This window comes from Atractosteus spatula, chromosome 6 (genome assembly GCF_055471065.1).
Source record: "Atractosteus spatula isolate fAtrSpa1 chromosome 6, fAtrSpa1.hap1, whole genome shotgun sequence".
Lineage (NCBI taxonomy): Eukaryota > Metazoa > Chordata > Actinopteri > Semionotiformes > Lepisosteidae > Atractosteus > Atractosteus spatula.
Genome location: NC_142711.1, coordinates 3771247 through 3798272, shown reverse-complemented (window position 1 = coordinate 3798272; position 27026 = coordinate 3771247). Strand labels below are relative to the sequence as shown.

The 27026-nt window shown below is 38.7% G+C and overlaps 1 protein-coding gene across 9 annotated transcripts in view; it reads right to left on the bottom strand.

Annotated features, from left to right (window-relative positions):
- The window catches only part of piezo2b (piezo-type mechanosensitive ion channel component 2b), a 207215-nt gene that overhangs the window by 51332 nt on the left and 128857 nt on the right, over nt 1-27026 (bottom strand). For 6 of the 9 annotated variants that reach the window (XM_088918201.1, XM_088918192.1, XM_088918196.1 and 3 more), the window contains exons 6-15: nt 26100-26343; nt 24993-25206; nt 9319-9487; nt 7361-7492; nt 5268-5303; nt 4510-4648; nt 4165-4310; nt 2996-3226; nt 1707-1821; nt 891-1087 (exon numbers count right to left, since the gene is read on the bottom strand). In XM_088918201.1, coding sequence (XP_088774327.1) covers nt 891-1087; nt 1707-1821; nt 2996-3226; nt 4165-4310; nt 4510-4648; nt 5268-5303; nt 7361-7492; nt 9319-9487; nt 24993-25206; nt 26100-26343 — 1623 coding nt within the window. Of the gene's footprint in view, nt 1-890; nt 1088-1706; nt 1822-2995; nt 3227-4164; nt 4311-4509; nt 4649-5267; nt 5304-7360; nt 7493-9318; nt 9488-24992; nt 25207-26099; nt 26344-27026 lie in introns of those variants that run through there. The other 3 variants (XM_088918195.1, XM_088918193.1, XM_088918200.1) reach the window with 3 other exon arrangements.

The window sequence follows — 27026 nt, the reverse complement described above, 5'->3', positions numbered from 1 at the left end:
GTGTCATCTAGTGGACACAGAATGCAAACAGACAGAAGGTTTCTGGACAGTAACCAAAAGCCCCTGGTGTATAGAATGGCTGTTTTGTTCTACCCTTGAACCCACTGGAGACAGCTGCTACGCGGCAGTGACATGAGAGATTCTGTTAAAATCAATAATCTCATAAAATAATTCACAGCATGAGTGAGTGTTGCATAACTGTACTAATTAGGACAGGCACAATTACAGAAACATGCATATTGATGTACTGTAACTGCACTATAACTTGTGTTGTAACTAATGTAACACTGTGCTGTGCTGTGTCACAATTATACACAACACAAACCCTAAAGATGAGGTTTTTCTGTCAGTAGGTGACTGAAAACATCTGAAAACCAAAACACTTGATCCCGTGCAGGAGCTGCAGTACTACAGCATTGCAGGAACCCCTGATACTACATGCAGTACCCTCTGCAAAACAAAGCACTTATCCCTTACAGTAATCCCATCAGTGGTCTGGAGAACAGGACCTTTTAATTTAACTATGTGTCAATGGAAAGAATATTAAATTAAACTCAATTCAATGCTTTTCATTTTCTTATCCGTGCATTGAGTTTTTAATGATGGAAATGAAGTCTCTAAACAGATAATAAGACATAGACCCCTGGCACTGGGCTGGTGATGGGGCATGCACTGCAACCTTGCTCCTCTACACTGCATAACCATTCTAAAGGCACATACAGTAATACAGTAGATCACTGTTTGAAGCACACATTGGCTTAAACCACTGTACTGTGACAGTAAAGTCTGAGGACTGATTCTGTGGCAGGCCAATGACTCTCAGAAGTACGGTTCAGGGCCATTATCTGCTACTGTACATCTGCCTAGACGTGTGCAGGGAAAGATCTCACCTGATACAGTGCAACACAGAAGAGAAAGAGCATCATGTAGATGATCTTGTACATGACAATTTTTCCCTCAAAGCTGACGAAGAAGAACATGCCTCCGCAGATGTAGATCCAGTACTTCACAAACATGCCCATCACCATGTTGCCTAGAACCTGCATTATTTCTTTGTTGCCACCGTTTTCCTCATCTTCCTCCTCCTCTATAAAAAAAATCAGAGGTGTTTCACAGCCCTGCAATGAACTGCTCGATTGGGTTAAACTAACAGAATCTACATTCAAGGGACCAAAGCCTCAGTGAAAAACAACAGAAAACAAAATACGGCAAAAACTGTCAGATTCCATGAATCTACAGTTACAGCTTCTACTTATTTTGACTATTGTTTGTTAAAATGTGGAACACACTATGTTAGGTGGATACTTTTCTATAGACCTACCAGGGTATAGGGGTACATGCATACAAATACAAATTCATAAAGTCCATATGGAGCCTGAACAAACACAAGGACTGATTTCCACCCCCTCAGCTCCACCGCATGAACACTAGCACTGCAATCTCTGGGCCACATCTGGAACATCTGCAATACTATAGTGACCCTAAATGATGAGCAGAAAGGCATGGCAGCCAGGAGAATAGCCAATGTATTTTGCACAACTTTTCAATGAGTACAGTATTCCTTAGTTTTGCTCATCTGCAATACTGTGGAATATTCTCATCCACCCTCAGAACAAAAGAAGGGTCACATCGCTTAATTAGTCCGCTCCAGTGTTGAGGTCCTGCTTGCAGCCACTTTGTGGTGTGTGTCTCACTTCCTTCCTTACCAGTCTTCTGACTGTCCACTCTGACATCAGTTAACACAGCTTCTTCTTGCAGCTTCTCCTGCTTCTCCATCAGATGCTGACGCAACAGCAGCCAAAAGCTCAGCAAACACAGAATCTGCCGATACAGCATTAGTTTACTGAAATCAGCTCCACGATCAGGCATCTAACTTGCCCTTAGGAAATGCTGTGGACCCCCTGCAGATATGAGTGCCCTGGGTTTTGTCTGCAACATGGACATTGAACACTGGGGAGACCGCAGCTCTCATTTTTAACTCTATAACTTACTATCCATATGTTTATCCACATCTTTCAAATCCACCTCACGGCTTCATTTGTAGAAACTGGAGTTAAGTTGCAGTCTCAGTCGTGTTGTACTTTAGTCACATATTCTATTGGAGTGGACATCAGCAGTGTCGTTCTATAGTGTCTTAATCTGTCAATGCTCAAGTTAGAAAGGGATCGCTGAGTTTTCTCAGTACTAAACCTGATGTGTAATGTGCACACAGGTATTATGCTGTGGGCTGAAATGCAGACACAGAGCCTTAGTCTAAAAGGTCTGACTCCACAATTGCACACAATATGAGAAACGGTTCATTTCAAAGAAATGAGTGAACTGAAGCCACATATACAGTACATACATTTCTCATAGGTACTGTATGAGCTATAACATATACTGTATACGATAAAAGTGCAAAATAATAACACTGTTTGTTGGGTTCATAGAGGGAGGCTACGCTAAGGGCAGGGGGATAAACTGTGAAGAAGCTTCCCAAGGTGTCTTAAACAGTGCTTAGAAATGTGAAAAAAGGCCATAGGACATAAGCTTTGTGAGAACTTAAAAATGATCACAATATTTGTAAAAAACATATGAGATATCATGGTGCCATGTGACTTCCTTTGTGCTGTGTTTGGCAGTTTTATTTGGATCCGCATTGTGTGAATTCCCTGAGATTTGGAAACATTGATATAAAGATTGCTGTGGTGGATAGGTGCAGGTGATATTTCAAAGTAGAAGTAAAGTGCTAGTGAAGAGTAGGACAGAGTGACAGACACAACAGTGTGATGGGAAGCACAGTATCCCCCCATCTTCCACAGAACGAAAGATGTGGAAATATTCTTACATGCTATTAGGAACAAGAAGAAAGAAGTCAATGTAGGTGACACACACTAATGAAGGTCTAGCAGTAGTATTTGCGCACTCAGGAATAAACAATGACCCTTACAGCTATAACATCCACTTTAAATAAAAAAGACGCACTGCCGTACATCTTGACAGGGACGTACATTACCTTCGTTCCCAGTTCCTGAAAGGGTACTCCTTTCTTTAGGAAGAGTCCAGAAACCGGCTCGATGGGCTTAATGCTCCAGATGTACTGCAGAATCAGCAGCAGGTTCCCGTAGAAGACCATGAACGGAGAGGTCAGCATGGCGTATTTCCTCCTGTCGCGGACCATCCAGAGGGTGCAGGACCAGATCAGGAAGACAAAGGTGAGCCAGCTGACGTAGGTGATGCTCCACGCCTGCAGACACAAGGGCAACGCTGGCTCAAAAACATTAGCCTGCAAAGCTAGACTCACGATGCTGAAATCAACCACATACTGTATTAACTAAGAATTTGTCAGCCGGGGGACAGGCTTTAATTTCTTTCAATCCCGACTTGATATAAGGTGGAGCGGTGGCACTGCGGCTCCCACAGCCAGTAGAGAAATCCTACTGCATTGGGCCCCCGAGCAAGGCCCTTATCCCTAGCTGCTCCAGGGGCGCCGTATAAATGGCTGACCCTGCGCTCTGACCCCCAGCTTCTCTCCCTGTCTGTGTGTCTCATGGAGAGCAAGCTGGGGTATGCGAAAAGACAAATTCCTAATGCAATTAATTGTATACGGCCAATAAAGTGATCTTATTCAATCAAATAAAAAACAAAAAAGATTATTGCATGTAAGATGCAAAAGAGCAAATGCACATCACAGTACAAATATGCTGAATTTTGAATAATCTCCTGGGTTCCTGGAAAGTGGATGGGGTGGGTCAGGGGTTTTTGGTCCTAAGGGGCCTAAGACCAGCGCTTTAGAACCAATGTTTAAAAACATCCGAAAAACATATTTAAAACAGAAATGACCACATACACACTTCCAAATAAAGAAACATACAAATCAAAGAAAAGAACAGAAACCGGAATCTCATTCTGTAAAACTCTCCTGCCTGCATCTGCATGTTCTAATTACCCTATTTTTACAAGACCATTGAATATGTAGAAAGCAGGAATGCATCATGAAGATAACATTTTCAACCAACTTAAATACTGACGACGCTTGCTGAGTAGAAACTGTAGAAAACACAGAGCCTTCTAAATTTCAGCCCTTGTCTTGAACAGATCTTGCAGTTCTCTGTTTCTTCACGCAGAAGCTTGTGCAGTAACAGTTCTACCTAAAATGTATCCCTTGAATGGCTTTTTACTTACCATCATAGCTATTAAAGCACAGATGTAGCTTTGCTTCATGATAAACCTGAAGATTGTTACCAAAGCATTAACTTTTGGGTTCTCAATTTCCTCTGACATCTCATCAGCATCTTCATAAACTTCAGAGACACTATCTTCTTTTTTCTCTGTAGAGCAAAACAAAGCCAGTTCACATGCAAGGGAATAGTCACAAATTAGATTAATACAGCAGTCGTGATAAAAGGCAACCTTGGTTTTACCATTGTGTTCTAAGGTCCTGAAAAATCTTTTGTTCCTATTAGTCTTGTACTTTCCATAGTCTTTCATGCAGTGTTTTGTAAAAAAATAAATTGGGATGTATCCCACCTGGTTCATCATCTACTTGGTCAATTTTGTATTGTGGCGTGGAGTACGTGTCTAGTTGTCTTGGCCCATTCTCAATAGCCAAAGGAGTTGATATGTTGTGGTAATCAATAGGTGTTCCATTTGCTGTAACTAAGGGTACCTGTGGAACAATTTGAAATATTACTTTATTTTTCAGAAGAGGTTATAAGCAATACATGAAAATATGTGCATTGATTTTTAAAAGCTTAACAAAACATTAAGTAAAAATATAATATTACCTTTTAAAGTAAATAAGAAGTTAGAGGAAAATAATTTCAGTCATCAGTTACATTGTGTGTTGTTACTCTGTGAAGTACCTTTTAAAACAATCTCCACTGGCTACTTATTACTCTATTAAAGTTATGTTTTATACAAGTAGCATGGAACTGTAATGGGTTACTTTTTAAAAGTAACTTTTCTGAAAACTGTTTTTATGTCATACATTGACCACAGCACATTCTGTAGAGTAACAGCACCACACTTTTTAAACAAATAATCAAATTAATGGGAGAGCATGTGACACAAAGCATTTTCTATGTATCAAAACACTGACAGACAGATAGAAGAAAATCTGTATTTAAAAGATTGTTCTTTCTGAAAGAAAATAAAAATAACTGATGGCATGGTTAAGGACAGTCCTGGGGATTTAAAATCGCATTGTGCTCCACAGATTTTTTTTTGTGCCTAGTGCAAAATATCTTACTCTTGCCAAAGACAAGGCTAAGGGATTAGATACTAACATCAGATGTGCTGTATCCATCCTGAGTGGAAAGAAGCTGTAAAACAGCAAACAGTGCAAGGCAGGTTATTGATGCGCTCAGACATTCAAAGGCATTAACACTTTTGTTATCTTCTTCTAAGCATGAACATGGCAGCCAAGCAGTACTTTGTACATAGCACACTGTATCTCATTCAGCCACACTACAAGAATAAAAAGACTGAAGTGTTCTGAGCAAGCCAGAAGAAGATATGGATGCAATATCCTTATGTTACTCGTCTTGTAGTTACATCCTACATCCAAGCTACATACAGCAGCACACAAATCCATTTGGACAGTGTTGTTAGAAGCAGAACTGTTTGGGATTCATCCGATCATCAGCACTGGGAAGAGAACTTGGTGTGGGCAGTGAGCTAAAAACTCCAGTGTCTTTCTTCTGCATAGTATTGCGACAGATTTTGGCATCTTGGTTTTCACCCTTGTTTTTGATCTTGTTAGTGTTTTTTAATTGCTCACTAACATCCCTTTTCTTTCAGGTTTTTTTTCATTTCTCATGTCAAATATTTTATCATAATCAGAGAACTGTTTGGGGACAGTTAAACACTTTTTCTGTGACATTTCACAGACTTCTTCCTTGATCTTCCACATCTGTTATTAGTTACAGAGGTTCTGCTTTTCTGATTGTCAGTATTAACAAAATCCCATTTTCTTCAATGTTTGATAGTTAAGTATTTAGCTGGTTTTCAATCATGACAATCATCAATAATTAGCTAAATCAATTAGTCTTAAAATGAAATACATCACTGCCCAAATTTGTTTAAGTATGGAATTCCTTCTTATCCTCTTTTCCTTTTAATGTATCTTAGATAACATTTCATCTTCTCACAAACTCTATATAAGCTGAAACTCAATATAAGTTTCTCTGTGCATTTTCATTTTTTTTGCCTGTGACTGTAAATACAGTATATCAATAATTTGTTTGTTGAGGGCTCTGAACTCACTATTTAACATCTGAAACTGTGAGACAGAAAATTGTTTTAAAATGGTGTTTAATGCTGCTCTTAGAAGAAACAAGCATTATACTTGTAAACAAATAAACATGTACTGTAGACTGATCAAGACCTAATGCTCAACTCATGTTTTAATGTCATTAAATTTAGGGACAACTTTCAAATTATAAATATGTAGGTGAATGCCACTCAGAAACCGGACAGTCAATAGAAATGTTGACCTTGCACGAAGTTCTCTTAATTTCCTAATTTACTTTTAAATCATGTAGTAATACAGCTGTCTTTTAGTGCTGCGGATCTGTCTGCTTACTTTGCCAGTTTAGATCAACAGAGGTTGAAGACCACAGTAGGACTGGAGTTATTTAATCAAACACTATCCACCTTGTTGCACCACTTAGATGATGTCAATCTTGTTAATCTAACCAGACGGGGTGATACGGAAGGGTCTGACTCCTTCGTGAACATGTCCTTACACTCCTACACATCATTTCTGTTCTAAGCTCTCTGGCTGTTTTCATTTTCGCAGAACGAGACTTCTGATCCTGGGGGAGCGTTCAGTTCTGTTGATCCAAGGCTGAGGAATGATCTCCCAACACAGACAGCATTACTGTAGATCTTGCAAGTCAGTCCAGCGCTTTCAAATCCTTTCTTAAAACTTTATTCCACATAAGCTTTTCATTTACAGTAATTTAATGTATTGTTCTTCATATGCATGTCATAAGTAGGCAGCCGCGTCAGCACGTGCAAAGGAGCAGGCAAAGGTTTACTCCATGCTGAAAAGAGAAGACAAGAAACACAACGTTTCGGCTTCTTAACATGTGAAGAAGGCTCCACAGCAGAAACGTTGTGTTTCTTTTCTTCTCTTTTCGGCATACATGTCGCCTTTTGTCCTTTCCTCGTTTTGTAGAGTGAATTGATATAATGTGTCATGAAAGGTGCTACATAAATATAAAGATGATAAATGCATGTTAGGAAACCCCATTAACAATTTATTGATACCATTTTTGTGAATTCCTAAGTGTCGGCCAGAGATGTCAAGTTCTGTGTTTTAGTAACATTTCAATAAGCACATATGCTGATTTGGAAAAGAGCACTCGCTCCCTACATTTCTCTCCTCTGTGTTACAGTGCGCGTTTCGCCATATCTGTCGCTTCTTCTCCGCTGTCTCATTGCACGTGATCTCCTTTTCGTCCTCCTCAGTCTGATTCTTTTCTTCTTCATCATCGTCGTAGTACATCTGCAGTAGGAGAAACACACGGACAAAAACACTTGGGGTGGGGGGGGGTAGGAGGATATCTCCAGCACGATCTTGCCTCTCCTTTTCAACAGTGATTTACACTTACACAAGACTACTTGAAAAAATTCTTCGTTAAGATTTCCTTTGAACTCCTTAAGAAAGAAAACCAGGCCAGATCCTGTTAGTGAACATGCTAGTGGATTCACAGACCTTGATCAGCACTAATCTTGCTCTGTCGTATGTCAGTTCACGTAAACAACGCTAGGTGTTTGGGTATAATCATGGTTATCTCGGAGAACCAGACCCTGCTGTCTTTAATAAGCAATAAATCATTCGAGTAGTTGTTAGGCCTCTAGACCTATTAACAGCAGGATATATGGATTTTCAATTGGAACAAAGCAAACACGCAGTAGATAACGATTTCTTAGACCATCAAACCCCTTTTATTGAAAGCTATGTCTGTATGTTGCAAATTATATTGCTTGCCTTGATTTGCATCAGACCTTTCACGTCAACAACTCTATGAATGCATTACTTGGATTTAATACGTTCCTTACTTAATTATTGTATGTTTGCCTGTTTTGTCATTTCTGGACCAGTATTGTTGTAGCAAAGTTATATAAACTGAACGTTTGTACTGTATAATGAGGGGTGAGTGAATATAGTAATTATTTTTCATTAGTTACTGAACGAGATAACATAATGTTCTTTTCAACAGACCAGAGACCAACCTAAGATACAATAATTGCAACTGTTATATTTCTAAATAATTATGGTTAATAATACTAAAACGCATCACTAACTCAGTTTTACTAAATTGTTCACAGAAGACACAATATCTGTTTCTAAGGAAGGTATCCCATTGTATAATATCGACCAAAAACACAAAGCACTACAAATACTGTGAATAATACTACAGTATGTAATGGTTGTGTATAAGGTTTTGATAATTTTTTGGTATGTGTACGTATAGCCCACTTGATGTACTGTACATTTAAATTAAATCTGGCCTGTATAGGAAATGAGTTTTGACACCTCTGCTGTAATCTGTCTTCACCAATGATGAAGCACCTTGAAGCTATATTCTATTTGTATTGTATATGTATCGCAAAGCAGAGGGGTAGAGGGGGTTAATTTTGTCGCCGATGAAAAGGAAAACTGCAATTTTAACATTGTTTTATGAAAACAATTCATACATCAGTATCAATTTCCTTAGACAGTTCTATTTGTAATAGCATAAAATACATCAATAAAGATATCCAAAGTTGATACGTTAATTCCCTACACATGAGAGTGATTCGTGTTAACTCAAATATTGATATGCTATTAGTTTTGTAGCATTAAAATATTGAACAGTGAACAATAATTGAAAAATAAATCATTCCTTTTCCTATGAGTCCATGAGAGGGTGAGAGGGCTGGCTTAGTGGGGTGTGACAGGGGCTTTTCCAACCTGAATTAAATACCTCTTTCTTTGGAGAGGGCGTTATGTTTCTGAATGGATCAATGAAACGGTACTGAAACACGAAATGTCAGCTCATTTCGTTTCTTCCTGCTTGCAGATTTATACAATAATCCTGTTTTTAATACGGCTTTGTTTTAAAAGCAGGAGAAAAACAACCTGCTGCAATCCATCATGTTTAGCGTGTAATTGCCAACTGGTTTATAGGGGATAATCGATTATCCCATAAAGTTAGGAACTGGAACCTGTTATTTTACCGGAATGAAATGAGACTCATACTCACTTTTTTATAACGTTATAAATAAAGATCATGACATGATGATGAAAGCAGGGGTTTTAAACAGCCTACGCAGCAGACGACTTACTTCATCGGTGGGCTCTTGAAGCCAGAGGCGGATGAGGGTGGCCAGGGTGTAGTACAACACCAGAATCATGATGGGGCTGACATAGTGGTACCACTCCAGTTCGTGGTTAGCTATAATCATCCATGTATATGAACAGTTGGTCTGAATTACAGAGGATATGCCAAACCAACTGTGAACAAAAAAAAACAAAAACAAAACAAAACAAAGTGTTATGAACATGAAAGGGAGACGCGGTCCTCTTTTTGTAAAACACGTTGCTCGGCCCACAGGTTTGGTCTACATGTTGTCAGTTTAAATGCAGTCAGCGCCCCTTCTTCAACACAAGAGCAAGTGCAATTCTGCACGAGGAGCTCCCCCTGCCCCTGCTGGGACTCAGTCCTGGTCCCCACCCCACCACTCCCTAGACAGTGGATAACTCCGCCATGTGAAAAGACAGACAGAGTTTCAGTAGTTCAAGTAGGCAGCTGCGTCAGCACACGTAGGCTGCAAAGGAACAAGTGAAGGTTTATATACTGCTGAAAAGAGAAGAAAAGAAATACAACCTTTTTGGCTGTGGAGCCTTCTTCAGGTGTCAGACAGAGTTTTATATTGTTTGAATTTCACAGGAGGGTGACATCACTTCTGTACCTCACTCGGTGCCCTGAGCCCTCTGACACAGGCTGTTAAACGCCCAGGGCCCAAGTGAGACACAGCTCAGTAATTCTAGTAATTAACATCTGGGCTGGTGTGCTGGGGAAAGGGGGAGCAGAAGTGACTCCGAGCTTCTAGTCATGATTTCTGGGTAGCTTGTGAAATGCAGAGCTGTCTGCCTGCTGTGTCCGTACCCTGCTTTCCTGTATCTTATGCTGCTGAAACAATGCTGGCCCGAGGCCAAACCGTTCTGCCAAAGACCACAGAGAGCACAACCACATCACTCTGCAGCCCTTTCTGACACAAACAGAGCGAATCTCCAGACTGCAAGGCACCGTCCCAGTGGGTCTGCAAGCTATAACGGCGATGACAACAATAGGTAACATTAAACAAATTATTGGAGATACAAGGAAAAAAAACATCCAGTCTAGAAGTAAAATAAAATAATGTCGTATCCGTAGATAACATTAATAAATAACGCACTTATTTACCTATCTGTTTATTTCTAAAAGGATGCAAAAATGTAAATATTAGAGTATTGTCTCTCGAGCAGTCATTTGAGCAAGCCCATTACACAGGGGGGCTTTTTCCTTTTTGTCATGTTCCTCTGTGAAGACAGAAGATGTCAAATGTTAAATGAGATGTCTAGCTAAAGGACAGCCAATAAGGCTTTTAGTTAAGTTACTCAGTCGTGTCTAAATGTTGTGCTCTCACAATTAAATTAACTACAAACAAAAAATACTCACACTACACACATCTCAGTAATTATTGTCAATAAAAATAATGTTTGCTGTAGCTGATTATATGTATATGAATAAACATTAAATAAAGTAATGGTTTATTAATTCACTCATTCAATCTCCCACTTACTTATTATTTATGTACTTCTTTGTAACTTGGCTTAATGCTCATGTAAATGGAAGACTCAGATGGTCTCATAAGACCATCTCATCCCCAGACTGAATACCAGTAATAATAATAATTGCTTAAACTTATAAAGTGCTTTTCTGGACACTCCACTCACAGCGCTTTACAGGTAAGGAGATCCCCTCCACCTCCACCAGTGGTGTGCAGCATCCACTTGGATGATGCACCAGAATGCTCTCCACACACCAGCTCTCAGTGGGGAGGAGAGCAGAGTGATGAAGCCAGTTCAGAGATGGGTATTATTATGAAGTCATGATTGGTAAGGGCCAATGGGATATTTGGCCAGAATGCTGGGGTTACACCCCTACTCCTTAGGACCCACACAAACCACAGGGTGAGCGCCCCCTGCTGGCTCAACTAACACCTCTTCCAGCAGCAACCTTAGGTTTTCCCAGGAGGTCTCCCATCCAGGTACTGACCAGGCTCACACCTGCTGAGCTTCAGTGGGCTGCCAGTTGTGAGTTGCAGGGTGATACGGCTGCTGGCTTTTCGATTAGTTATTAGCTCTTGATCAATCACTAATAACTAATCCAAAATTGTATGTTGCTTTTGTGAGGTAGCGCACCAGGACTCTAAAGCAAGACTAAGCACAATTTGGTATATAATAATACAGTACAAAACAACACTAAAAAAACACACAGAATGAAAACCTTAAAACGCTACTACTGTAGATCTCTTCCTCTGTTACCCTATCTGTCTCCATCAATCCACACTCAGTAATGTTTTCATACCAACACATAAGCAAATTGGTTGTGTTTCGGTCTTGGCTTAACACAGAACATACTGTAGTACCAGCCAAGGGATATTCAGGAAATCTGAACATGGACATCAACATGGAACAGTAAAAGGTTATTAGAAACTCTTAACAAAATGTTAGGTATGCAGTTTGCCTGTTTCTTGATAATCCTACATTTTAAAGGGGTCTGCATTACATAAATGAAACTATATTATAGCTAAGTGTGTTTGATCTTGTTTAGAGAGACACAGAATTTGAATTCACATGCACCAAATATATCTTAACAATTTTAGTTTTATTTTGATTTGCTGCACAGAAAATGATCAATTTTACAGTTGCTGCACTACTCTTGGGTAATCTTTCTGAAACAGACTTATATTATGCCATTATTCTGCTAGTTATACATTACAGCTACTGTATTTTAAAAGTGGTATTAATGGAAAAATACCCTCAAATTCTTTCTACCAAAAGGATAGTACACACACTTGGCTCTAGTTAATGTGTGGAGTAACCACAAGAGTTTTTGGTACGACAGGAACAAATCCATAACGCTTAATGTGGAAAAATGGTAACAGTGCTTAATGCTCTTACCTAAAAATCACTCCTTTAGAAATGTTGCAAATGCCAAGCCTTATTTTGTGATCGATTTTTTCTTAATATAAAACGTAAAGCCGTGTCAGTAACATGCTTAATGTGAGATACACTTAAAAAAATGCTTCCAAATTCCCAGAAACTTCATACCTTGGTAATTTATAAACACTAGTGCTTCAGAAATAGTATCTCATTACAATACAGTAATAATTACAGAAAATGTACAAATAGCAGCATGCTTAATGTGTACTATACCTAAGATGAAAAAAACGCTTAATTTGTCTTAATATGTTTAAATTTAAAACAGTAGGACATTAAGCCACAAAACTATTTTACAGATTACATGGTTTAGTAGTTTTAGGAGTATTAAATGGTACAGTATAATTGTGAAAATAGAATAAGATTAGTCAATACACACAATTGAGAGCTTGAATTGTGTATTGAGGATATTCCTTAACTCTTTCTATCCCATCACCTAAATTATATTCAAGGAACATTTCTATAGAAACTTGTCACAATACAAACCTTAAACACAAATAACTGTGTGCTATTAAAAATAGGGGTTTCAGTCTGTTCACTCACTTCAATTTAAATTACTTTCTGCAGGACAGAAAAGCATTTTAAATGCGTTCTAAACTTGTCACAGATGTTTGCTAATTTTCTTATGGACAGTACATAGAGTATAATGGCCACCACAAGTGTATGTACTGAATAGGCTTACATTTTTTATGTGTTTTAGGATTTCGTTGTGTAAAGTTTTATTAAAGGATGCTGAGAGGTACTTTACTGACAGGCTTCCCTTCCAGTCTAGCAAAATTATTTGTTAGTTGCCATTTCACACTAAGCAGGTACTGCAGCCCCTTTGTCTTGCCCTAAGTTGCAACAATGAGGTAAAATAAAATGGCGTACAATTCCCATCAGTCCCTCGAGCATTAAAAATAAAACTGTGCAAATAATCCAGGCTTAACAACAAACAGTACAGCAGTCTGCTTGAACGGTCAATCAGAAGGAATTACTGGACAAATAGTTTTGGAACAAACCCAAGAAACCACCATTACATTCGACTTGAACAGAGCATATGCTCAAAACGTGCTGCCAGCACAAACATTTTTTTACTCATAAGTACATTCTTTTTGCCTGGAAGTCTGTCCATGGCTTTATGTTCTGTAGTTGTATTTTTTAAACATATGCGCATGTAGAAAAGGCAATTACTCAGCACAGCTGTTTAATTGCCGGAATGGCTGTGATTCGAAATTCCACACTAAATATTGCACTGAAGCATACTGTATTCAGGACTACTTCATTCGAAAATACCCCACTGTCGATAGTTAACGGTGGCCAAGTATGGAGACAATATTAGTAAGGAGTATTGCAGATTCCTGCAGATGGTTTGGATGTCTTAGAAAACAGGAACACACATTAAGAAAGGTTAAAACAAGAAGCAATCATTTTGACCACCCTGCTTACTGGGTTGTTTCTTGAAATAACCCAGAAAATGATCTTATCTTCCTCGATCTTCCAACTTATGAAGTATGGATTTGTAAAGGCATGCCTGAGTCTTTCGTTTGCTATCCAACACCTTGTTTATTTGGGGCAGTGGTATGTTTCTCAGTGAATGAAACAGAAAAGTCGACTGTAAACTGTGCAGGAGTAGTTCAAAGCACAAAGGAGCCTTGTGTGAAATACAGCAGGGTATGAACATGCTGTTATAGACACATTAGATAAGAATGGTAACAGTTTCAAATTAGTTTTTAGTGGAGGTTTTCAGATCCTTCTTTCTGTGGTCTCAGTGCTATCAGTTCTTGTATTTTCAAACTGCCAATTTTAACATGAAAGGAGCAAATGTCTCCTTTATTAATTTCCTAAATCAATCTGTATATGGACACTGGACATTCGGACTTCAAAGGATTTCCATATGAGAATTACACAGCAATTGGTTCCTGTAACACATTTTTAAAAGGACATCCTTGCTTTGCCTTAGGTACCAAAATGAACTGTGTAATATAAGCTTAATGTGTTCTTGATCAGAAGTTCAGATGGAGGACACAGTGTAATTGTGGACTTTCAATTCCCTGTGCATAAAAGCTCACTGGCTGTGTATTTTTACTAGTTCCTCTCTCTCCAGCCAACTGTCACTGATGAGCAGTTCTCCCTACATCATACCTCATAGGTGAGAAGGAATGTGACAGCTCTGTCATTTCTTCAGCCAGGTGAGTTAAAGACAATGTATTAAGCATACTACACCTTTTACTTTAAACCTTTTTTTCGTCATCTTGTTTTGCCCTTATTAGAATTTGACCCAACAACTGAAAGATCTTGACGAGTCGCAGTTTAAGTCTCTCTGCTCGGTCCCACTGTTCACCCCTTCATACTCAATTGACTTTATTATTCTTCCCAGTCAGTCTTTTACTTAGTGTGGCACTGATTCAGTCTAATCAAACATCTCCTGCATTTCAGCTAAGACGTTGTTTAAACCCATCGCTGAAAAATCAAATAACTTGAAATAAACACAGCAACTACCCTGCAGCTCATTAATAATTGTCCCCTAGATATTAATGTTTGCTCCTTTAAAATTACGTGTATTGTCTATGGAATGCAGAATGAAAAAAAAAGCATGAGACCAAGAAACCTGTTTAACTTGGGGATCCACAAGTAGCGAATCTGAGTTTTGAGAGAAGAGAGAATTAGATGCTCATGATTGAGTTTGCTCATACTCCTGGGGCAATGTGAGCCAGGGCCAAATGAGACAATGTAGAGAAGGACCGATGAGTCATGAAATCCAGTAATTTGGCTAATCACCTTCATTAGGTAAAGCAATTGTTCTGCTGGTGAGTTGTATCAGAAAGGGAGCAAAGTTAAATTACCTAAATTATAAAGACACTCCTCAGCAAAAAGATTGGTACCTGCACAGCTGGCAATAGTCAGATCTTCTCACATTCGCAAGATGAAAAGTACAATTCAGATGCCTGAAAGTATTGATTCAACATACTGTAGGTGATATCACTCTGGGAAGCAGGGAGATATTTTAGAGTTTAGTAGTCTTTAAAGTAATACTTTGTATATGGATTAAATGGATTAGGCTTTCTTCAACTAATTACTGTACATATACGAATTACTAAGCATCAACAGCAAGGAATGCATCAGGTGATTTACAGTCACAAACTACTGTCCTTTAAGTGTGCAGAGGTATGTACTACATGTCATTGAGTTAAACCCATTTAAAGAAACACTGTCTTTAGGTACAAGCGATCAGTTCTGAATGTGGCCCCTTTGCTGTTCATAATCTAATTGCTTATCAAGCAGTGTCATGCAGGTCCCACATACTGTATACACTGACATATGGTAATTAAATAGTCATAATTTTCTAAAGGTATGCAACAGAGAGGAACAAATGATAAAAGTCAACAGTCTGTGTTATCGCTTAGATTCCACAGGCAACCCTTGTGTGTCTGAACTATCTTTCAGACACACTTCATTACTGAAAAAAAATGAAACATTTATGATATCTTTGTCCTTTTGGTTAGGATGGGCCATTGCTTGACTCACAGTTGCACAGCTTCTTTATTACTATAAAAAAATGAAACTGATATCTTCACAAACCACGTTACCTCAAGAAAACCCTGTGGACCAAAACCATTTTACGACTTAAGAGATGTTCCCTTAAACGAATGGAGTAGCTTATGCACCATTCTAATCTTCTAATGAATGCAGAAGAGAATTTTATAAAATGAGTATAAGAACTGGTCTTTTTCACTGATTGTAAAGACTTACAACAAAGAGAGAAAAGACTAACTACTAAAACTAAGACTGGAGAAAAACTTAAGATATAAAAAAACTTTGTCGAACAAGGTGCAAGACATTCATAATCTGGTGAAGTTGTCTGTTGCCAGTAAACTGTCTAGACTCAAGATTAGTCATTTAGTCTCATGAGCAATGGCAACAAAATCAGAGACTGTAAAAGTTTGTTTTGCTGGTTTTGCAATGAGCCGCAGGCATGTTTCACAACTTCAGCAGTAAAATACAGGGCACCGTGCTTGGAAAACAGTAGCTACAGCTAACTCTCTGGACTTCATGGACACTGGACTCTCTGCGGCTTCAGTCATATACTGTAGCACCCAGTCTTCTCTCTTTTCTCTCTGCCTGTATAGTACAGAATACAGCAAGGTTTCAGAGAAAGTTTTCTTCATTTCATTTAGTCATTTAGTCTAAAATCAACTCATTTAAAACCCAACGAGTGTAAATTAAATTGATGATTTGTTATTCCCTCAATCTTTGGTCATAAGGCTATCGGTACTTACTTACCACGTGGAGATTAAAAGGAAAGTGACTCAAACAGTAAAGATGCTGGCCCGAGCACAGAATGAGCTCTGTTATCCCATGTTTGAGCCTGAGTCATGACACAGGTTGACTGTGACCAACATTCCCCAAGTGGCAGAGCTCCGCTACTTGAGTGGGATCAGTCTGCTTACTGTACATTCCCTTGTTCTCCCCCGTGTGTAATCAAGAGACAAGAGACATAATTATTGATGTGTAATATATCTGTATGTGTATATATCTATATGTGCAACATATCTGAAATAACAAAAATAATCAGTATCTCCTATGAAAAGAAAAGTATTTCTACATGATTATGAATGGCTTTTTTATTTTTTAGATTGACATGAATAATGTATTTTTATTGATTTCATTTAAACAGTATGTTTGGCATGAATGACCACACAGAACATACCGATTAACTTCACATCCTTTACCCCGTACATCATCACTCCTCATCATTAATTCTGTTCAGTAATACTGTACATTAGGTAAAGAATGGTACAGAAGGATATTTATAGATGACACTGGTAAGCCAGGCAGCCTGGATACAACCCCTCCTGCACAGTTTCCAATTCCTTTTGCCTTTTCTAGTTCTGTCTAACATTGAGAAGCAATATATTGCCCTCTTAAACAGGGATATACACTGGACAGGCAAGCTATTCTCAAGTAGCCAAGCAGTAACAGGACTGGCTATCTTGGGATTGGAAATTTGTGATAGGCAGAAGAAAATGTCTTGGTGACCTGGAAGAGCAGCTTGATGCAAAAGCAGGAACCGAGCTACTACTTAGCAGTTAGCAGGCAAACAGAACCGGTTTGCTGGAAATTCAAACTCTGTGGTAGCCAGAGTAAAATGCTGCAGTGAGCCAGAGGAGTAGTGCCTGACACGGAAGCAGGAAAGTTATCACTTGCTGAAGTTTGCCAGACAGAATGGATGAGAACATATCTGAGCGAAACCCCCACAAGTAAAAGGAACATGCAGCTGGAAATGGAGGGGGAAGAGCTGAGGGCTGGACTGCACCAGTTGGACACCACCCCAAGGGAGGTGATAAATGGACACTATAGTAGTATATTCACAAGCAGAAGGGATAGTGTGAGCTGTGAACAAGGTGACCGTGCATTTGTGGGCCAGAGTGGGAGTCTGCTCCTGTCGGAACAGCAAAAAGAAGAAGCGGGGAGAGACGAAACAACTTCATATAGACTGGGGCTATAAATGCGGTGGGTTGGACGATCCGCCAGAAACAAAGAGAGAAGGGGGAAAGGAAGGAGAACAGGATCTGGTGAGATTAGGAAGAGAAAAAGGGTAGGGAAAGAACACAACTTCTGCATTGTTCTGATGTCCTAGATGGCTTGTTGACATCAGGAGAACCGACAGTAAAACGCTGACAGATGGTGGAAGCAGACCCCCTTGTTTTTGGTGGGAGGTTAAGGTTGGAAAGAAACGATTCCACTCTTGGGTGAGTGCGAAAGAAGTTAGGTCCTCACAATGCAGAATGCGAGCACATTTGCCCACGGCACGTCTGCAGCCAGGGTGATTTTATGCTCAAGGAAGCAGAAGTACAAGATTAGAACTTGATGTCTACTCAAACTTCTGTCCAATAACACAATTACTGTTAGCTTTCGAAAACTCACAAAGAGGGTCCTGTTTTCTACTTGATTATGAGACGACAACACAAATCTTCCTGAAAGCAGTACATATCATTTCATTTTCAATTATCAGCCGCAATTGCTTGATTGTTTACATCATATTACTAGCACCTGGATTCACCCACTGTAGTTGATTTTATTCATAAATGAAAGTTCTCTAGCACATGTGATATTAATCTAATAACCGTCTAAAAACTGTTCTTTAGATTTTTTAATAATATTGCAGTGGGTGCTGTTCCCCATCGGACATTTGCCAGGAAGTGCTGAACCCAGAACTTGACGATCCTGACGGGAGATGGCATTCCCATCACAGGGAGGAAGCAGCCGTTTCTCTGGGGATCCTTACAGCAGAGAAAACAGGAGCATTCCTCTTAAATAATTAAGATAATAATTAAATAATTCAAACCAGCATTTAAATTTCTCCATTTCTGGGCTGAGTCCTTATTGTAAATAGTTAAGGATTTACAATATTTACAATAAGGACTGCTCAACACACCATGTGTTGGAGTCTTCAGTACCCTCACACTATAGTATCCTATTATTTCACATTAAGTGTTCATCTTGCTTTTATTACGCTTCACCTCAAGGGAGAAAAGTTATAGTATCTGAAATGACTGTTTATCAGCTATGTTCTTCCTGCACCTGGGCATCTGTGAGCTCACAGGTCGGCGCAACATACAGTAGGAGCTATATCATTGTAATCATAGGCAGGAAGTGCAATAAAAATGTTGCCACTTCGACACAATCACTCAGTAGCACCTAACATGAGGGCCAGGTGTTTGGCAAACAGCACAGGCCTGTCAGGTGGCTGCTAGAAAAATAAGGCTATTGTTTACTTGTAAGAAAAAAAACAATTGACAGTTTTTATTTCAAACCCTGGAGCGCCTCACATATCCTTAGGAAAAAGCATGTGTGACCCCAAAAAAGAAAAGTATATCTAATCCAAATTTAGCTGTTCCTTGTGATGAGATTTCCACAGCACACCAATGACAATGTTTGAGAAACAGATGGAAGACCAGCAGTTTTGGGCCGCTGAAAGAAGTGAGAGAACTCTGTCACGAAAGTGTCACGCTGTCAGGGTGAGCAAACAAGAGCATTCACTAAAGAGCTGGCACCTGACAGCTCAGCAAAAGCATTATGACCAAGGAAAGGAAACCAAATCCATCCAACTGTTCTCCCTATATTAACCCATGGTGATGTCTTTCATAATCTTTAGCACAAGAGAAACCACTAACAGCTGTGATAAGGCACGTAAAATCATTTTCACATGAAACTAAAATCTTACTGTAAATAATAAGAGCATCATTTTTTTTCAAAAACTCTCAATACTATCTCTATGAAATAGGTATATAAGCATACATATGGGCATGATATGTAATATTTTGGAGCAAAATGTATGAAGAGAGAATGAAAATGCACAGCACAGTAAGAGGAAAGAGACTTCAGAATTCAGGAATATTGTTCAAAGGGTACTTTCAGCCACCTATTAATTTTATTAGCATCTTTGCTTATCTAGTCTTTTTTGTAAAACTAGTTTTCATTAAAGATATTGGAATGTACAGTGAGAATTTTAAAAAGCTGCAGACGGGAGTCAGCCTCTTCATAGCAGTTGGCAAAAGCTTCCACCACTTTATCGTAAAAAGGTAAACCACACTGAAGTCCAAACTGTGGACTCTCAAATTGTGTATGATAGCTCTTAATCTTCAGCCTTAAATAAATCAAGCAAATACTGCTATGTGCTGTGTTTGCAACATGTTTTTTCAAAAAAAACACTCATCATCTGTCTCGGAGGAAAATTCATAAATGATGACAGATTTTTAGGAAACTGGCTCCCCTTCTTTACAAGAAATAAAGGAAATGCCTTGGTTGATTATTGTAAAAGCATGTTAAATATATATTATATAGAGAGGTCCTATTGTTTTTTCCATAGAGAATCAAAAGGTTAATGGAGAATGTCGATATTTTCTGCTGGTTTGGATGCCATTCAATTCTTGATAGCGTAAAAGAGGAAAGTAACTGCAGTATGAGTATAAATAGACATAATAGCATCATGTGGGCTGAGCAGCCTTGTGAAGGTACCTAAATTAGAAAGTCTTTTAAAATCAATGGGATCTTGAAAAGTCAAGGACAGCACATTTTCCAGGGTTATTGTGTTCCATCTCTTGAAAGCTAAGTAAGCAAGCCAGCATTACAGACTGCAGACTTTAGGCTTGTTGTGATGGTCTGATAGACAGATAAAGCTCTGGATGTTCATCCGTAAATACTGTACTGTAATTGATAATGACTTAAATAATTTAAGCCTATTATTTAAAAACCACCTTGATTACAGTCAGGCAGTGGGCCTACTAAAGGGATCAAGAAAGAGGATCAGATTCCACTAGTACAACTGGCCCTAGGACAGTGGATATGAATTCTACTTTGTTTTGAGTCCATAATGTTGTAAAGTTAATTTACAATAAATACCATCTGATTACAGGTCTCATTTCCCTAAACAGAGGCAGGCAGGAGATAAGCCATTTCTCTTCTTACTCATTGTGAGAACAGGAAAGATGAAGTTGGTGCACTTTCGAGTTTTCAAATTCCTGAAAGGCAATGACCAATTCAGGTCAGGGGACTTTTCCGAGATGTGTAACATTACAATGTCCCGGGGCTGAAGTAGACAAAATGTTGGAAATAAGAACATAAAAATGGAGGAGGAGGCAGGTTGGCCCATCTAGCTTAATTGTTCCAGGCATCTCATCCAGCTGGTTTTTGAATAAAACCAGAGCACTGTCTTCCACAATATGACTCGGTGGCCAGTCCCATACTATGTTAGTGTTCTGCTTGTTCGGACGAAACCCTTTGGGGAAGAGAGTACCTCTGGTTTTTTGCATTTCCACGCAAGAATCAATCTTGAATAATATACTGTGAGAGTTTATTCCTTAAAGATTTGACCAACATGTAAAACGCCAGGGATATGACAATGAAGTAAGAATTGATCACAAAATAAAATAAATTTGAACTACAAAGCCACGGAAATACTACTCAAAAATCTCTGCCTTCTGAACCGATGAACAAGCACGGTGGTTTCCGAACACCATGTGTTGTTATTCATCAGCGTTTTAGCCTTTTGTCATGTATTTTAATTGATGAAATCACAAAAAGTTAAAACAATTATGATAAGGTCCTGCACTTGACTCCTTGCTTTTCAATATAACTCTGCGACTACCACTGTTGAAATATCGCCCAGACAACTACAATACCATAGTCTATGTTTTGACAAAGAGAGTGCTTCAGTGCATAGGAGACTTTGCAACTGGTTTCTCCATTTAGATCAATTGTGTCTACCTTGCTTCTACTTCATGGCATTTCAATCTGGTACACTTTATATTCTAAGTGTGCACCGAGTTTTGTAGACACATTTTTCGTCCGCAGTATGAACAGTTTCCTGACACAGCTGTGCAAGTTCTGTGCAAGCCAAAGATTATTAACATTAATGAGAACCACCTGGGTCTGTGAAGCTGCTCATGCCACTTTCACTAACCCCCCCATTTCCACCGGCTCAGGTATAAAATGAAACTCCTTGAGGACTATTGCTAAAAGACGGCATTGTGGTAAAATGATCTAGAACTTTGCTAATAAAATATGGCGCAAAGCGTTTGCATAGAGCATGGTGCCGCTCTCCTCAGGTCTGTGCAAATAGTAACAATGACACTTGATCCATCTACTAGGCTTTGGCTGTGTAGTTAGTGCCAGGAAGGTCTGTGTGCTGAAGCACAGCTGACTACAGCACAGGCCTGCAGCCTGGCACTCATTATTGGACAGAGAAAGCAAACGAGAGCCCTTATGTGCAAGAAACACCAGAAACAGAATGGTGAAGCCATATTTGCAAACGTTTTGCCAATTAATTACACAGTCTCTGCGGGGAGCCACACAATGACTTACCACCAGCTTCTTTCAGCTTTCAGAGTCATTAACGGACTTAGAAAATGGACTATTTTCTGGACTCCAACGAGTGCAGAATCACTGAATGCCGTTAAGGCAACGATGACCCCAGCAAAAATAAAAACAGAATGACAAACAGACTCGGAAAAAGACTCAGAAACTTTTTTGCTTGCTCTAAACAGTGGTCCCCAGAACACACGTCACCATCGATATATCCCTGAAGCTACTGTACAGTAGGTGCTTGCTTTCAGACCAGGCCTCTCCTCTAGTTCTGTGGGACATGGTGGGACCTCAGCGCAAGTGTCTTAGTTCACCATCCAATCTCTGGAAATATGCTTCAGGCGAAAGCTCCTGCTAAGTGACTAATTGATATCGACATTTCCGATTCATAGGCTACAGTACTGTATGTCTCTGTGCAATACATTAAGCATGACTTCCCAATTACTGAGCCATTTCCTTCTTAGGCAAACAATTCGTCAGAGAAGTGAAACACCACCCACAGCTTCTATTTAGATTAATACTGTTCTGTAAAGTATATACTGTTGCTCTTCTTTATTACAACACAGAACCCATTCTGTAAACACCATAGTTCTGCATTTTTACCAATTTTGTTGTTCTTCAGCCCTGAGCCCGTTTTAATTTAATTTTAAGATTCGGTATTTCAAAGCTTTTAATTTTAATTAAATCAAAATGATTACATAACTTCAGTTTTATTAATTCTAGCAGTATGTGTACAGTATTCACAAGAAACAATTTCTGCACAGCTCCTAAAAAGGATGGAAAGTACGACCTTTGCTTGCATTAATATGTAGCCTTGAGGAGAAAGGTACAGCTAGACTTCATGCTGGTTTAGAGAAAACTGACAGCCTGGTCACAGATGCTTTCTCTTCTGTTCAAAACATAATTAAACCTCTTTAATCTTATTTAATTAAAGAGTTAATTAAATTAACGAAAGTAACGAAAAACTCGTTACCCTGTTTTTCATGAGATCCCACTTTTTGCACATCTTAATTATTGTTGAAGTTTGTAGTTTCTACGACACATTGTGTCTGAAATGGACTTTAAGAGTGAAGACATTTTTCAGCTCAGTGGGGTTCTATACTGATCAAATACAACATAATGTACTACTCTGTGCAGATGTCAAACATATTGCTCTGTGTAGTTTTCAGAATACCAGACAACACAGATGTTTTACAGTATGTACCCTTTAAACTTAGACACACCAGTCATTGGCAGGAGTCCATGGAGATTTCTTGGAAATCCTAACCTTTGATTTTATCAGCTATTCACTGCAGTAACCAAGTACCATTTCTCTTCTTTGAATCACATGTATATGAATCCAATAAAATGAATTTATCCTCATACAAATGCTGTGATATAATACATATTTAATTCACATTTATACAAAGCAGTGGACTGATATTGCAGATGGACAGCTTTGGGGTTACCTTATTCTTCATTTGATCCTATCAGCTAAGAAGATTCCCCTCAAGCAAATTAGTCAATTTTGCCAAGTTAACACACACAGATGGTCAGGGTTCAGTGCCTTAGTGCCTGGACATGTGGGGAACACCCTCACATGGTTTTGCAGGGACACTGTAATGCTTAGCAGATCTTAAGCCTCATACCTAATTCCTTTTTGTCCTCAGCCGAAATGTTTAATTATACAATACCTACAGTACTGTACACAAATACAGCATAGTAAAGAAAAGGAAAGGAAGGTCCATTTAATACAGTACATCATATAATTTTTATTTTTAGCGAGTCATTTGCAAAGATGCGTTGTGTTGATTATCAAAATCCCAACTGAAAAAATTCCAACTATTACATTGTATTGTTAATGTTTAATACAATGTTACATCTTTTAATTTTCCAGCTTTTTCTTTTAGGCCAAAAAGTCAATTTAAGAGCAACTTCACTTTAAGACTATCTGACACATAGACAGTTACATCGTTCTGATGAAAAAGCTACAAGCAGAAAGCAAGAAAGTAAGTATTTTAATAGCTAAGTACAAAACATAGGACTCTAGAGCATAGGAGTTTTTGAAGATTATATACTGGTTTGTCAGTATATACTAAGCACTCAAGCTTTTTGAAGATCTATCTTAAGAGCTAAGCTAATGTTAATAGTCTAAGATTTATTGAGAAATGAAACAGAACTACCAAAAACATATGAGCTAATTTGTCAAAATTTAATTGCCACTGGTTTTTGACTTTCTAATAATATTGAACCCGATATAGTGTATGAGATTAAAAAATGATCACAAAATTCTACGACGAATAGCAAAAAATTAAACTATAATCATTCTCATATGAAATTATTTATCTCACACATGTTCCAAATGGCACACTATACAATACCATTAAAATATACAGTAGCCACTAATAAGGCTGATATTTCCCTTTAAAATATGTAGTTACAGTATTAACTTGATAAACAACAAAGGAACAGCTGAAAGATGAAAGATAAAAAAGCAGCTCCTATTTCAAAGGATTATCCATGGGAAAAGTCTATAAGCTCACGGCTTCTTAGTCATTTTCTCTGTTCTTATATAAAGAGCGGAGCAGAGCAGCTGGACGGAGTGGTGGCACTGTGGCTGAGGATCTGCGCCTGTGGCTGGAAGGCTGCCGGTTCGTATCCTGCAGCTGGCAGAGGAATCCTACTGCGCTGGGCCCCTGAGCAAGACCCTTCACCCCAACTGCTCCAGGGGCGCCGTATAAATGGCTGACCCTGCGCTCTGACCCCAAGCTTCTCTCCCTGTCTGTGTGTCTCATGGAGAGCAAGCTGGGGTATGTGAAAAGACATTCCTAATACAAGAAATTGTATATGGCCAATAAAGTGATCTGATCTTATCTTAAAAGCTAACGGCCGAATGTTTGCAGGAGAGACGGCGTGCTTCACTCACCTCGTGTAGTTGTCGTGAGGTGGGACAAGCTCTTGAAAGAACTGAAACTGGTATAAATAAAGCACAAGCAGGTGCCCTGCACTGTATATGGCCATCAACACACAGAGGCAGCTGAACACGAGCTGATCGAATGTTCGACACAGAGACCACCAGGTACAAAGTCCCAGAAACACAAAGAAGTACACAGCTGAAGTTAAAGATGGCAGCATGATTCCTGGAACAAAACAGATCACAGTTACATGCAGGCACTGTACGCACACACTGCACACAGTTCCACTCAGGCAGATCCTATAAAACTGGTGACAAACCTCAGGATTTGTCTGAATGTCTAATAATATTGTTCTAAACCTCAGTCTGTCTCTTTGTAGTTACTATAATGGTATACTATCAATAATATGGGTAAATGTACTTATAAGCCACATGGACCATTTAAGCTCACCAGCACATACTTTCAGAAATCTCAAAAAAGGGCAAAACCCTGTTTGGTTAAGCTCATAATCGTGAGACATCCAGGGGGTTGTTTTCAACCCAACCCAACTCAAGTCATGTTTCAGATCAATCTGGCTTTTTTGTATCGAGATGTGAATACAAGTGGTTATATTGAAAGCTACTTTGAAACCGCTGCCTTGGAGATTTCACACCTTCAGGTGAATATTAACTGTTTTTTTTTAATTTAAGACATTAAAAGTGTATATTCTAGAATATCTAGAAATATGAAATAACTACAAAACAGGAAAAATCAATTATCTTAACTGGTTCACACATGGGCTTAAATGATTTGCATCCATTAAGCTTAGTCAGGATTTTCCCCAGATATTCTAATTTAGTTCTTTATTTAGAATGAAATGCATTAACATAATAGAGTAAAAAATAAAAAATAATCTTTTATTTACAATAATCTTTTGCAAAAGAAAACAGCATATCTAAAGAGATACAAAAAACAGATGTGTTGAACTTAATGAGTAACACTACTCGACATGTCATTATGTTCTCTTCTGACTTTTATCAAAGTAAAAAGCTATCACATGTCATATGGGTGTGTTTATAGATTTTAGAAACAATAACATCTTGATATGAATTCAATATTTCATTTTTAAAGATACCAACCTGTCAAACCAAGTAATATGGTCACAACTACTTTTCCAGCAGTTGTTATTAAATTGCCAATTATTTCTTTCAATTTTGATGCCACACCCGCGATTCGGCGCAGTATTTTCATTTTGGTGCTTTCTTCCTGCTCCTCCTCCTCCTCCTCTTCGTCCTCGTCGAGCTCTTCATCATGAGGTTCGAGGTCAGGTTCAAAATCTTCCTCAAACATCAGCTCATCATCCTCCTCCAGCTTCTCCTCCTCCTGGAGACAGAGAAACACACAACACACAACATGGTTAGAGTCACACACCGAATGCCAGCAGTCACAGCTATTCTTTGTCAGCATGATGCCAAGTGAAAGAAAACAGTTACTCTGGTCTCTTACGCACCACTAATTCTGACACACAAAAGTAAAGGAAAAATTATTATCTATTCACCTGTCTGGAAATGAGATCTTTGGGAGTAGTTAGCATGGATTTAGAAAGGTTGGTCTTGCTTAACCAACGCGTTTAAATAAGCAACAACAGTAAGGAACAAACAAAGAGGATATGACACAGTATATATGATATATATATAGGATATGGTGTATTGGGATTTACCAGTTAGTAAATAGAAAACAAGCAGCACAGACAAGGGGTGAATGATCAGTTTGGGGTGATATGCATAGTGGAGTACCGCTGGGATCTGGGATCTGGGATCATTGCTCTTCCTGATTTATGTAAATGGTGTATCAATAAGCTAGTCAAAGTTTGCAGATATGAGGATTAGCAAACACTGTAGACACAGAAAATAAACTTCAAAGGGATTCAGATGACATTCAACACTGGATAAACAACTGGAAATTACATTTAAGATGGACAGGTACAGGGTAGAGGTCAACGCAGGTAAAAAAAAACAAACAAACTACAAATAGAAAAATGGAAATGTTGAGCCGAAAAAACATTT